The sequence below is a fragment of the Brienomyrus brachyistius genome, chromosome 4, assembly GCF_023856365.1.
Source record: "Brienomyrus brachyistius isolate T26 chromosome 4, BBRACH_0.4, whole genome shotgun sequence".
NCBI lineage: Eukaryota > Metazoa > Chordata > Actinopteri > Osteoglossiformes > Mormyridae > Brienomyrus > Brienomyrus brachyistius.
The window spans coordinates 717,986-732,670 of NC_064536.1; the positions used below are offsets into that span (position 1 = coordinate 717,986).

General features: G+C 49.4%; 1 protein-coding gene across 1 annotated transcript in view; it reads left to right on the forward strand.

Annotated features, from left to right (window-relative positions):
- Positions 1-14,144, forward strand: part of kirrel1b (kirre like nephrin family adhesion molecule 1b) — a 43,960-nt gene extending 29,816 nt beyond the window's left edge. Inside the window, exons 4-15 of the mRNA XM_049011256.1 lie at positions 1,201-1,358; positions 3,601-3,777; positions 4,387-4,493; positions 4,583-4,731; positions 4,831-4,958; positions 5,039-5,165; positions 5,558-5,658; positions 7,442-7,658; positions 7,840-7,947; positions 8,452-8,579; positions 9,011-9,088; positions 10,300-14,144. Coding sequence (XP_048867213.1) covers positions 1,201-1,358; positions 3,601-3,777; positions 4,387-4,493; positions 4,583-4,731; positions 4,831-4,958; positions 5,039-5,165; positions 5,558-5,658; positions 7,442-7,658; positions 7,840-7,947; positions 8,452-8,579; positions 9,011-9,088; positions 10,300-10,893 — 2,072 coding nt within the window. The 3' untranslated portion in view covers positions 10,894-14,144. The remainder of the gene's footprint in view (positions 1-1,200; positions 1,359-3,600; positions 3,778-4,386; positions 4,494-4,582; positions 4,732-4,830; positions 4,959-5,038; positions 5,166-5,557; positions 5,659-7,441; positions 7,659-7,839; positions 7,948-8,451; positions 8,580-9,010; positions 9,089-10,299) is intronic.
- Positions 14,145-14,685: the final 541 nt, after the last annotated feature.

Sequence of the window (14,685 nt, forward strand, 5' to 3'; positions counted from 1 at the left end):
CTCTGTCCCTGTGTATGTGTCCCTCTCTGTCTGTATGACTGTCCCTGTGTGCCTGTGTCTCTGTCCCTGTGTACGTGTCCCTCTCTGTCTGTATGACTGTCCCCGTGTGCCTGCGTCTCTGTCCCGGTGTATGTGTCCCTCTCTGTCTGTATGACTGTCCCTGTGTGCCTGTGTCTCTGTCCCTGTGTATGTGTCCCTCTCTGTCTGTATGACTGTCCCTGTGTGCCTGTGTCTCTGTCCCTGTGTACGTGTCCCTCTCTGTCTGTATGACTGTCCCTGTGTGCCTGTGTCTCTGTCCCTGTGTACGTGTCCCTCTCTGTCTGTATGACTGTCCCTGTATGCCTGTGTCTCTGTCCCTGTGTATGTGTCCCTCTCTGTCTGTATGACTGTCCCTGTATGCCTGCGTCTCTGTCCCTGTGTACGTGTCCCTCTCTGTCTGTATGACTGTCCCTGTGTACGTGTCCCTCTCTGTCTGGATGACTGTCCCTGTGTGCCTGCGTCTCTGTCCCTGTGTACGTGTCCCTCTCTGTCTGTATGACTGTCCCTGTGTGTCTGTCCAGCTCTCTGTGTCTGTGTGTGCTTATGTGTCTGTGTGTGTGTTACCAGTGTATGTCTCTGTGTCCCTGTGTGTCTGTGTATGTCCCTGTGTCTCTATACCTGTGTATGTGTCCTTGTGCGTCTGTGTGTATGTCTGTTCAGCTCTCTGTGTCTGTATGTGTGTCCCAGTGTATGTCCCTGTGTCTCTGTCCCTGTGTCTCTGTCCCTGTGTATGTGTCCCTGTGTGTCTGTGTCCCAGTGTATGTCTGTGTCACTGTATGGGGATGATGCAAAAATGGTTAGGAAATACTGTCCTAAAGATAGCAAAGTTTGAAAAACAGATATTGTCTCTCCACCACCACCACAAAACAAATGCTTTTTTAAAGTCAATTATTTTCATTGTCATAGCATATTTTAAGTAAATTATTTTTATTATCGTAACCTTTATTAAGTAAATTATTTTTGTTTTTATAACCTTTTTATTTGTTTTCTTTTTTTGTTTTTGCACTTTGCTTGAATGGGGTTAGGAGTCAAATGAATTAATGGAAGAAAGCGACAGTGTAGCACAGTGTGTGTGTGTGTGTGTGTGTGTGTGTGTGTGTGTGTGTGTGTGTGTGTGTGTGTGTCTCACTGCTCCCAGCTCATTTCACTGTCACTCCCCAGTCCCTCCAGAAGAGCCTGTGATTGAGGGTGGTCCTGAGATCCTGCTCACTGCAGGCGTCACCTACAACCTGAGCTGCGTCTCACGGGGGGCAAAACCCCAGGCCCTGATCGAGTGGCAGAAGGACGACCTGCCCATGCCCGGAGGCATCAGTGTCACTGTGAGTCAGGCACCCACCACCTTCGTGCACTGGGACCACGGGGACACAAACGTGAAGGTCAGGATGACAGAGCAGGGGCCACCAGGTCCGCAAGAAAGGTTACACTCAGGGGTCCAACGGGAATATTACTCTCTTGATCATGGGATTCGAACCGCCGACCTTAATATGACAGCCAGAGTCTCTTACCCCAGAGTCACACACCAAAAACATCACCTCACCCTGGTCTGTAATGTAAAAACTCCTTCTAATGTGTAAGAAAATGAATGTAGTGTTAAATAGGTCAACAGTCATCCTGTAACAGTAACGTTAAAACTGGTTAATTGATTTGCATGTTTTGGGATCACACGCCGTTAAGGTTAATTAATGAGTGCTGCGCGTCTTTCTTTAATAGATGTTATCAGTTGTTGCCTCTGATAAGGAGCGTATTTGTGAAGCTCTCCCAGGGGAGGCCGATGTGTTGATGATATTTTGTTTATCTGGGAAAACAGGCTGGATCTGTGAGTCGGGACCGGCTTCCGTCGTGTCCTTTGTTCTTATCGCCTCTCTGAGGTCAAACTTGCCTGTTTGTTGCCATAACTGTATCGCCGGTTTCAAGCCAAAACCGCCACTATCAAATTAAGTGTTTTAAAGAGGTTTAAGGCACTACTGTCAGTGATGGAAAATGTCCAAAACTGTACCTTTCCTCATGGGTCTGAGAGATTAAGTCGTCAAAGTGATGATGAAGCCGTCACACAGGGACATTTTGAAGTTCTAGAGGCGTAACTAAATTCCGCTGTCGGAGATCTCTGCGTTTTACTTACTTATCTGTTAGCATTAGGGAGTAATTCTTTTATTCATTTAGTTGCAGGTTAACTTTGATATCTGTTTCATCTCCTGTTGCTCTTTATCCACTACGTGGGTTCTGTGACCGTGTCAGCTATCCTTGTAAACACAGTGCATCGTACTCCCTGGACTGAATGCCAGTTTTTTGCAGGCTTCACACTCAGTCACACTGTGTGGGAAGACGTCTGGTCACCTGACCACACATTCTTGTGTGGTGAGAAGAAACGTTGACCTATCATCAATCCGTCCATCTTCTAACTGATTATCTTGGTCAGGGTTGCAGGCGGGCACTCCGGATTCCCCCCACAGTCCAAAAACATGCTGAGGCTAATTGGATTTGTTAAATTGCCCGTAGGTGTGCATGTGTGAATGAATGGTGTGTGAGTGTGCCCTGCGATGGGCTGGCCCCCATCCTGGGTTGTTCCCTGCCTCGCGCCCATTGCTTCAGGGATAGGCTCCGGACCCTCTGCGACCCATTAGGATAAGCAGTTTGGAAAATGGATGGATGGATGGGTTTAAGAAGGAAAGTATAGCACGTATCCACCAACTCCAGCAGATGTGCTTCCTTAGAAGCAAATTCTCTGTGTGTTCACTCACCTATGTCAGGTGATGTACTGCTAGGGTGATGATTGGCTGTTGTCTCAGAGCTTCCCTGAGGTAATTGGTTGAGTTAATAGGCCTTCTACATGTGACCTTGACAGTGAGCTCCCATATTCAAGAGGCTACATCAGTGTTACATGCTAAATTATGTACTTGAAGCAGAAACAGGATCTTATATGTCTATAGATCTATCAGGGGGCTGAAGGTTGCCATGGTGTTTCCCTGTGTACTGTACCCCACTGTACCCCACTGCCAGGGGGATCACGCCATATAGCGGAGAGTTAGGATGATTGTCAATGGAGGGTTCCTGCTTATCGAGTCTGTACCCAGTCGGGAGATGCTAGCCAAAGAGCGACGTTTGCTTGGGTCCGTATCGATTGGTCACAATCACCATGAGCCCCCCCCCCGCACCCCATGTGACCGTCCCACGGCTACACCCTGCAAGATCCCGCGGACAAGCTGCCCCCCCCCCTTCCCAAACCTGACCCTGAGCGCCAGGTGACTGCGTGCAGACCGCTGGCTGAGCCCAGCTTGGCATGAATAATTCACAGCAGGATGCTCTCTCTGTCTCTCCCTCCTTCGCTTTCTCTCTCATTATCTCTCTCTCCCTCTCTGGCCGGCCAGGCATCTCCTTTGCCAGTTAGCACAGGAGGAGGTTTTTATGTAGCCCCCCCCCCCCCCCACATGATTTTCTCACAGCCCCCTCCTTGCCACCTGCTTGGGGGAGCGTTTAGGAGTCCTGGCTTGTCCCGGGGTGATGGCGTCTCCCTGCCTGTCCTGACTTTGATACCCCCCCCCCCCCCCCCGGTGTTTCCTCCAGGAGGTGCTCCATGACAGGAAGAGAGTGACCACCCGCAGCTTCCTGTCCATCGTGCCGACCGACACTGATACGGGCCACAACTTCAGCTGTGTGGCCACCAACCTGGCCGTGCCCAAGGGCAAGCGCACCACTGTGGTGCTCAACGTGCACCGTGAGTGCTGGCGTGCGTGTGCATGTGTGCGTGTGCATGTGTGCGTGTGCATGTGTGCGTGAGCATGAACATATGTGAGCAAGCGTGAGCGTCTCTGAGCATGTGTGTGTGTGTGTGTGTGTGTGTGTGCATAAATGTTAGTGTGCGAGAGCATAAACATGTGTGAGCATGAGTGTTTGTGAGCGTGTGTGAGTGAATGTGAACACATGTGTGTGCAAGTGTATGTGTGTGACAGTGTATGAATTTGTGCATGAATTTCCCCACAAGGGAAATTTAGTTTTATAAAAGTCTGTGAGTGAGCGTGTGAGTATGAGCATGTGTGAGCGTGAATGGGTGTGAGCGTGTGTGAGTGTGAGTATGAGTGTGTGTGAGGGTGAGACTGTGTGAGTATGAGTTTGATTGGGCGTGTGTGATTGTGAGCGTGTGATTGTGAGCGTGTGTGATTGTGAGCGTGTGTGAGTATGAGTGTGTGTGAGGGTGAGACTGTGTGAGTATGAGTTTGATTGGGCGTGTGTGATTGTGAGCGTGTGTGAGTGTGAGTGTGTGTGAGTGTGATCTGCACTGCTGTTCTGCTGGCGTCTCCTGGGCCACCACCTAATACGTGTCTCTCCCTGCCGCCCCCCCTCGCCCGCCAGACCCCCCCCACCGTGCTGCTGTCCATTGAGCCGCGCTCTGTGCTGGAGGGCGAGAGGGTCACCTTCACCTGTCAGGCCACTGCCAACCCCCCCATCATGGGCTACAGGTAAGGCAGCTGTTCGTCTGATGCTTACAGGCCTTCCCCTATGTGTGTGTGTGTGTGTATCTCATTGTGACCCCCCCACACCCCCACAGGTGGGCCAAAGGCGGGGTGCTGCTGGAGGGCGCGCGGGACAGCGTGTACGTTACGGTGGCTGACCCCTCCTTCTTCACAGAGCCGGTGTCCTGCCAAGTGTTCAACGCAGTGGGCAGCACCAATGTCAGCATCCTGGTAGATGTGCACTGTGAGTATCTGTGTATCTGCTACATGACATCACTTCCTCTTCCTGTCATATGTCTGATCTCTCGTCTCTCTCCTCAACACCCCCCCCCCCCCGCCACAGTTGGCCCCATCCTGGTCGTGGAGCCACGTCCCGTGACTGTGGATGTCGACTCTGACGTCACCCTGAATTGCAAATGGTCCGGAAATCCCCCTCTGACTCTCACCTGGACCAAGAAGGGCTCCAACATGGTCAGTGTCTCCTCCCCCGCTTCCCCCCCCATCCGGCCGTGTCCCTGGCATCTCACCTTTCCCGTCATGCCTTCCCCCAGGTTCTCAGTAACAACAACCAGCTCTTTCTGAAGTCTGTGAGCCAAGCAGACGCGGGGCAGTACGTCTGCAAGGCCATCGTCCCACGGATCGGCGTCGGGGAGACCGAAGTCACACTCACCGTTAACGGTCAGTGTCCCTGTGGGGCATCCGCAGAACATGTAGCCATCACGTGGAGGGAGTTTGAGGAGCACCCCTGACTTTAAATCTGCTGGAGGGCTGTGATGATTATCATGGAAACGGAGATTGCATGTTAGAGATGGGCTCTCCGGAGCAGCTGATGTGAAAGCGAAAAGGATTCTGGGGATCCAAGGACAAACAGGTTTTATGTGCTATCTACACGGCCTAAAGACTTGTCCCCCTAACAGGAACAACAGGACAGAAATGCAGATATGCACTAGAGTGGAAAGGGTGGGATCTCTTGCTTTCATTACAGTCTGTCTCAGTGCAACCGACCGTGGGTCAAGAAAACCGCAATTATGACAGTCATGCAAATAAGGCTTCTCCGTCATCCTTTCCAGGTCCTCCCATTATCTCCAGTGATCCCGTCCAGTACGCAGTTCGGGGAGAGAAAGGCGAGATCAAGTGTTACATTGCCAGCACTCCTCCGCCTGACAAGATAGTAAGTATGGTGTTTTCTGGTACCTTGCTATTACTTTTCTTCTCCCTGGTCCCCTGCTATTACTCTTTCTCTCTTCCCAGTCCCCTGCTATCGTTCTTTTCTTCTCCTTGGTCCCCTGTTATCACTCATTTCTCTCTCCCCGGTCCCCTGCGATCTCTCTTTTCCTCTCCCTGATTCCCTAATATCTCTGTTTTCCTCTCCCAGGTCCCCTGCTATCACTCTTTCTCTCTTCCCAGTCCCCTGCTATCACTCTTTCTCTCTTCCCAGTCCCCTGCTATCACTCTTTTCCTTTCCTCTCTCTCTGTGCGTGCCTTCTGTGCTCTTTCTTCTTGTCATAGTGTGTTCTGGATTCTGGTTCTATCAGCACCAGATATCTCTTTACATCTAACTGATGTTACATTTTCACTCTTCAGACTTGCTTCCTTCCTCTCTGTCTCCCGTCTTTCTGGACTCAGGTCCTTCCAGAGTCTCTCCCCTCAGCTGATTAGCCAAATTGCCCCATAGCCCCATAGCTGTCCTGCGGTCTCCATGACGACAGCAGCTTTGTCGGCAGAAGCATTGCTCTCATTTTGCGCGTTTCCCAAATGTACAGTTTTTCCAGACTGACATGCCAGTGAGGGGATACAGTTGACAGCTGTGAGAAACAGAGTTGCTGCACAATTACTGCACTTTTATCAGGGTCTGTCAGTCCCTGGACCAATTGGGGGTCAAGAACCTTGATCAGGGGTTTGACAGTGACATCACTCTGCCACATATGGGATTTGAACTGGCAACCTTCTGGTCACACAGCGGCACACTGCCCTGTTAACATAAAGTGTTCACAGATCATCTTCCTTACACAACCATACAATCAAGAGTTTCCCTCCTCGATACATAAATCCAATCATTTCTTCTAATCAGTTTTTGTGGGCGTTAATATATAAAGTTCACTTTTTGAGTCAGAGTGACCCTCTGAGGCAGAAGGTAACCTGACAGTGAGCCTTGGCGCGGAACATCTCTGACTCCTCCAGTGTTTACACCTCCTTGTGGGTCCTGGATGTTAACATTGCTTGCAAATTGCGTAATTTACAGTATGTGACCTTGTCATGTTTGGCAGATTCCTGCACACACGAAAGCAGCAGGGTTAGTTTAAATGACAGTGTGGATTAAGCGTTCAAGGGGAAACATGGCCATTCTTTGGAGAAGATCAGAGCAATCGTAGAAGAAATTCTTTGCATTTGTGACACGTGGGGCATTTTGAAATTCTGGTAATGTAAGCACTCTGTAAGTACAATTCATTTGTGATGTCACCGTCAAAGCTTAAGGCAGGAACACGGAGGGTCATGTGACACATTGGAGCATACCAGTGTGACAGGCTGGCAGGGGGGGAGGGGGATTCAGATTGTTTTGTTTTCTGCTGTTTTTCCTGTTCCGTCGTAGGTTAAAAGGTACATTATCACAACATGTCGTCTTATTCATGTTTAATGCTTTCATTTCCCTCATGTGACAGCAGAACTGTCTCAGTGCACTTTAAAGATGGAAACCTGTAGACCGCAGTTCCTCTTGTATACTTGTCTCGCACAGAGGTGTGTGTGTGCGTGTGTGTGACAGAGCATCTGAATCATCAGGAGGGAGACGCGGGAGTGAGCGTAGCTCTTTGTTCCACACAGCAGGCGATCAGCGGGTGATTAATTTCTGATCTGTTTGTGCCTGTGCGCCGAAGGCTTTTGGGTCGCCCCCTGCTGGTACAGGTAGCTACGTGTCGGTTTTATTACCTCATGTGTGTGTGGTCTGTCTCCCCCAGGTGTGGGCGTGGAAGGAGAACGTGTGGGAGAAGGAGAAGGGTACCCTGTTGGAGAGGTACACGGTTGAGCAGAGCAAAGCTAACTCCCAAGGCGGTGCCGTGCTCTCCACCCTCACCATCAACAATGTCATGGAGTCCGATTTCCACTCGCCATACAACTGCACCGCCTGGAACTCCTTCGGCCCAGGAACCATGATCATCACACTCGAGGAGACAGGTCTGCCACATTTCCCCATGTAGGCAGGCGGCGGGCGAGGCCAAAAAACTCAACCGCATCCTCGCCCAAAGCTGCCCCACTCATAATTGTGCTGCTGGCAAGAATAAGGCATGTTTGGCCTAAGACCACCAGGGGGCCCCACAAGCTAACGGCGTGACCACGTCTCCTCTCTCTCCTGCAGAGATGGTCCCTGTGGGCATCATCGCAGGTGGCACTGTGGGCTCCTCCATCCTGCTGCTGCTCTGCCTGCTGGCGCTGGCCTTCTTCCTGTACCGCCAGCGCAAAGGAAGTACGTGATCCTCCGGCCACCAGGTGGCGCTGTGTTGGGCCAGACTCGGCATTCCCCTGCCATCTGAACACGCTTTACAGTTTATACACATGCCTGAGCAGGGATATCACACACAGGCACAACATAAACATCCGTGGGCTCGCACAGGTTGCCGAAAAAAACAATGGTATGGAGAACTACTAACATGAACTGCACTGTAAGCTCAAACCCCAAGGCTGTGGGTTTGATTCCCCCTTCTGCTTTGTTTGTTTGTTAGCAGGTTTCCTCTGGGTACTCTGGTGTCCTGCCAGAGCCCAAAAACATGTGGTCAGGTGAACTGGGGCTTTTAAATGGCCCATAGCCTGTGTGTGTGTGTGTGTGTGTGTGTGTGTGTGTATGCCCTCTGTGAACGCTGCCTCCTTGGATAGGCTTGAAGCACTTACAGAAGATGGATGTCCTGAGAATGTAATTAAAACTGATTTTTTTTTCTTTCTTTTCTTTCATTTTTTTCCTCCTTGCCTCCAGGTCGGCGTGGAGTGACACTGGGGAAGCCGGACATCAAGGTGGAGACGGTCAACAAAGAAACACACAGCCTGGAGGATGACACTTCCACCGTCTCCACAGCAACGCGTATGGTCAAGGCCATGTATTCCGTGAGTGTCCATGGCGACAGTGGACCCGGGGATCCTGGGGAAGGCTGTCCTGTCTGTGCCTGACTCCTGACATGCTTGTGTTCGGGGTACATGCCCACCTGACTGACTAAAAGACTTAAGTGCCTCTATAATAACCTCCTAACCTCTCACCTTGATGCTAATTCTTACTTGGCCCAAGTTTAACCCTTTTCACTAATGAACCTTATCATCTTCACAGAGTAACAGCCGAAGTCAATTGATCTCTGTCTGTTTTCCTCTTCCTTCCTTCCTTTCTTCCCTCTCCTACCTTTCCCCCCCTCTGCGTGCCCGTATGCATGTGTGTATGTGTGTGTGTGTGTGTGTGTGTGTGTGTGTGTGCGCGCGTGTGTGTGTGTTTTTGTCCTTTGATGGTTTAGTTTCTGCCCTCTGTCTCCCTCTCTCCCTCCACTCAGCCTTTCAAGGACGACATTGACCTGAAGCAGGACCTGCGCAGTGACACGCTCGACACCCGCGAGGAGTACGAACTGAAGGTTTGCATGCCGGATGCACACTGACCGTACAGTGACCATACACCGAGCATACAGTGACCATACACTAACCATACAGTGACCACACACCAACTACACCAATTATACACCGAGAATACTGACCATACAGTGACTACACACTGAGCATACAGTTACCATACACCAACCATACAGTGATCATACAGTGACCATACAGTGACCACACACCAACTGATCATACACTGACTGCTAAATCATAATCATTTGCTGTGTTTTTTGGCTCACCCAGATGGTGCTCTCTGTTCAAAAAAGGGCACAAAGGATGTCTCAAAACAAACCAACAGCACCATCTAGTGCCATCAAAAAATATAGCAAATGGTTCATGAGAGATTATTTGGTCCTTTACTAACTAACCCCATATATGTCTTTTCCGGGGGGTTGAGATTCCTGTGAATGCTTGTAGCCAATGCCTGTAAATGAGCTGGCTGAGTTCTTTTCCAAAATAAACACAATTGTAAAATATGGCTTCCGACATTTTTGGCAAAATAACACTCAATTACTTTTACAGATTTCTTGAAATCATCAAATGTGCTTTTAGTTAGCAGAATCTAACTGATGGAGCTATTTGAGTAATTAAGAGACGAGGAGACAGAAACTAGGGGCTAATTAAGGATTTAAGAGTGAAGCAAACTGCAGACATGTTATGCATCTTTACACATTCCTGCTATCGACTGTCACGCCCACATGTGTCACACAGATGTCACACTTCACATGTCACGCATAGCACACGCACTTCACATACATGTTAATGAGACCTTTAACACACGACTGGCTACCGGTATAAATTGATTTTTTTGACAATGAAATACAGCATCAGTAAGAAGAGGTACTTAGAGTCTTAAATTATGATTTAATATAAGGTAATGCATTGTGATATGATGTCACAGAATCTATGCCGTATTAAATGTGATTTATATTTAAGTGTGTGCTGTTAGCCTGGTTTTGCAGGCCCTCTGTTGCCTGTGTTTACACCACGGCCTTCGGGGTGTCAGGCCGGGTGACTCATTGCTGTCACACATCACCTCGCTAATGTCCTGTGCTGCCGACTCCCTGTAACCAGCCACACGCACAGACTCGCGCACATCCTCACACGTACCCGCTTACGCCGTTCCCATTACACTGATCTGCCGTTAGCGCCTTAGCGAGAAGCTCACGGCGACTCTCTATGCACTCAGGACCCCACGAATGGCTACTACAACGTCCGAGCCACAGCTCACGAGGACACGCGACCCTCTTCCCGCACCATGCTCTACCCAGAGTACCGGCCCACTAATCCCACGGGGGCAACTGCAGCCGGGTCCACCAGTGGACCCTCGACCGCCACCGGCGCCACGGGGGCCACAGGCGGAGCGGCTGGGGCCCGGGGGGCCTGTTACGACCCAAGGCCCCCGTCCAGGTTGTCCCACAACAGTTACGCCCAGTTTAACACCTTCTCCCGGCCCGGCCAATCACAGCAGCCGCCTTCAAACCCTGCTCCCCAGGCCAGTGAGTTTCCTGGAGACTGCAGCCTGCTGGACTCCACCACGCAGCTCGCCTACGACAACTACGGCTACCCCGGGCAGTACTCCTACCGCCTGGGCTTTGCCCCGCCCCTGGATGGGGGACCGGCCTATGAGATGTACGGGACTGGGCCCACCGTGGGACCAGGCTCGGGGGCGGGGCCCGAAGCCGGGCTCAGCAAGTACGGCACGTCCGCACGCTTCTCGTACACCTCGCCGCCGTCGGAGTATTCGCACAGGCACACGCAGCGCATGCAGACCCACGTGTGACACACACGCATGCACACGCGCATTCACCACCACACATGCACATGCACACGCGCAGTCACCACCACACATGCACACGCGCAGTCACCACCACACACACACACATGCACACGCGCAGTCACCACCACACATGTACAAGCACGCACAGTCCACCCACAGTCACACAAACACACACACACACACGCACCTATTGATTCTTCAGCTTTTGAAGCTGCAAGCGAAAGCCACAATCAAGGAGAGGAAAAAAAAATCATGGAAATTACAAACAAGATGGACGACAGCATGAGCCGGAGGAAGAAAGGATGGTACAGGACGAGCCGGCAGCAGGGTTAGGGGCACTGCACCTCCATCTCATCCCCCTTTCCCTGCCTGTCTCAGCTGCTCTCTGCCATCCTCATTTCTGCCTCTGTAAATAATGGCGGTAGACAGGAACAGGTGACGAGAACGGACTGTTTTTTGGGGGCGATTCAAGCATTTTCTGGAACATAATCCTTCTGTGTGTAAAGGCACGCGGCCGCTCATACGTCGTCCAAGCAGAGCCCAAGACCTTCCCGCACACTGGGACCAAAAGCACGCTCGTATTCAGCCGCCCACGTGCCCCGGGGGGGCGGGCACGAGCCACTCGCTAGGCGTGATGGACGTTACGTATAGCGGACACTGAGCCTGACATGCCAAGATCGAAACTGTGCCGGACGCATGAGGGGTTATCCGTGTATTATAGATTACGCCCAGACCGGAGTGCGATTCACCTCACGCAATTCATGTGTGACGTCATGTTAGGAAATTAGTATGATGTATAAGGTATGATTTTTGTAAACTTACAATAGTATCTGGGGCTGTTGTGAAGGATGTATCAGTGTGTTCCCCATTAATTAACCATTTCTACACTCTGATTTTACCATAGTTTACCATGGTAAGTTCTTATAATATGGGGAGCACCATATGCATTTAATAATTTGCCAAAATTTGTACAGAACCCTTCCCCTATTATTGTATTTGTCTCTCACTTGCACAGTAGAATAGAACTTTGTTTTTTATCATGTTTATATCTACGCGGAAAAAAAAATACATTTAGAAGCATTTTTACAATATTTTTATAAGGATTTGTGGACCAAAGGTTCAAAGATAGAGTCGTGTGTCTTTACTTGGGTGACATTCACCAGAAGTTTGTCTACAGTGGGCCGTCGGAGGGATGCAGAAAGAGGAAGTATGTCACATATCCCATGGTGCCCTGTGGCTATCTCCATGTTGGTGGTCTTCTCTTCGGTACATGTAACCAATCATCAGCATCCATGTTGTACGCTGGTATTTATGTAGCCTATCAGAGCACGACATACTGCGTCAATTTACCACGGGGACTTGGTACTGCTTCGCCTTTCCGATCAGAGACCAGATTACTGTGTGATCGACTTGGAGGATTTTTACAGATGCACAGTTGACAGGCTACTCGGAAAGACCCGGAATCAGAATTAAGTTTGACCTAGCAGTCCCCCAAATATGGAGGCTTCTGTATGCTTGGTCATCCCCCCCCCCCCCCTGTCGCTTAAGATGCCAATAGCGCGTGCTTTTAGGTGAAGGAGATGTTTTATTATGCTGCCTTTGCAGGATCCACAAATGAGGTGGTGCATTGGGGGGGGGGATGGGGGGCCACAGGGGGGGTCGGGAAGGGCGGACAGGTGTGACATTTGTACCAAACACTGTCTTGTTCACCTTATGAAAACCAGTATTTGCAATGTAAATGCTTATTAAAGGACCTCCGTATTTAGAGGAATGCAAGGGCACCTTGGAGGTAGACGAATGGTGGGGGGAGGAGGGACTTGTCCCTTTCAGCCTCCAGCATGAAAACATTTTGAGAAGTCCAGCGTGGAAGTTAATGTAAAAGGTCAGCCTTGGTGGGAGGTGGTGGGGGGGGCGGGGTTGTCTTAGTCACACTCACCATGGCGATTAGCGCAGTGCAGCACCAATTACCACGACAGCCAGAGCCGGACAGCCAGTAACCATGCATATACAGTAATATACCATACACAGTATAGTACCCTGACTGGGCCCCACACAAGTAGTAAACCTAGCTTCTCTTTCTGTCTAGAACCCTTTTTTAATAAAAGAAGAACCTTCACATTTTATCTTCCAGAACTCCTGTTTTCTTCCAGGTGAACAGATACGTAGATTGTAAATAGATCTTTTTTTTCTTGGGGGGGTGCCTCCATTAAAAAAAAAAAAATCTCACTTGATTTGTACTTTTTTATTTTACACAATTTATCTTTTATGAATGCCTTCATGATATAAATTATGTATTACTATTAGGTTAATATTGCTATTATTAGGAATATGATTGTGGCTATATGTATATAGTTTTTATACTTATATACATACTATATATAGTGTTATTTTTTGCTCTGATAAACAGAACGGTTCTAAAGCCTGCAGAGCTGCGGATATGCTGGACTAGGCAGAGATCACCTGTACAGACCTGTTCCTCGCCAGTCCAGAACGGGCTGCAGTGTCCGTGCTTTTAAAACTACCTGGGCGCCGGGAAAGACTGTACGTTGGAGGGTAACAAAGCGGTCAGACAAATGCAGCAGTCATTAATATGTACTGTAACCTCTCCGTGGGTGAATGGATGGAGCAGGTGGGGCCAAGGGTGGAAAGGAGGGAGCCACAGATGGGCGAATCAGAAGGTGGAGACTGCAGGGTGGAGAACAGACGGAGTCCTCTCATCTTTCATCCTGTCATTTACTCTGTCCTGTCCTCTCTCAGTGTATTCAAACAAGACGAAGCCCTCATTGCGCTTTACTTTCACAATAATAAGCAGGAGATTCCATAGCGGAGTCTATCATGCTTTTAGACGATGAGCGTCGTGGCAGGCGAGGCAGGGAGAGGCGTTTCCACGGGAATATCAGAAATTCTGTGTCTGTATGTCTGTGCTTGTGTGTGAGAGAGATGGGGGACGTGACAGAACAATCCGGAGTGTCTCTGCACCCCCCCACTTTTTTCTGTAATACGACATTCCCATACTCTTATGCTCATCGAACTGTTCATTTATATCAGTGATAGGACTGTACTCTGTATTTCTGTCTTTATGGGTTTCAGAAATGTTACTCTTTTCTGTGTACTGTTCTTAAAGGAAAAAAATGTACAAAAAGGAAAAAGAGGTTATTACATTTTACTTTTTATTTTATTCAATATTTTTTCAAATTGTATGTAATTATTTTTCCACGGTATTACAGAAATAAAAACCACTGCTTTCATAACAACCGGGCTTCCTACAGGTCGCATTTTTATCCTACGGGGGGTACGCACTGACAGACGACCCCCACCACCACCACCACACACACTTGCAGTCCTTACTAGATTTTAGTCATTAAACGGTAAATGGCATGAATGCGTCGCAGCAGGCAGCAAAAGACTACAGTTCTGCCTTAGGGGCAAATTCACTTAGTGTGGTTCCAGTTAAAATCTGCAGCTGTGTAAATGGGTAATATTGTAGGTGGCGTTAGACTGGCATCCACTAAGAAGTTAAATGTGTGTGCAGAGATTCAGCAGAGTCGCTGTTTTGTGGACTGTTTTGTGGAACAAGAGCAGCTTACTCCCAGGATGCCAGAGTGAAGGCGCTTTTGTAAAGTACGATACTGAAGAAGCCACTTCGCTACAGCTGACATCTCCAGCAGCATCCTGCTTCCAAGTGGTTGATATGATTTCATGATTTATTAGGTCCTACGAATCCAGCTTCGGAAATGTGTTGGTCTTCCGTTTTTGCTTATTACTTTATTCGATGGTAACACTCTCATGGTTTCC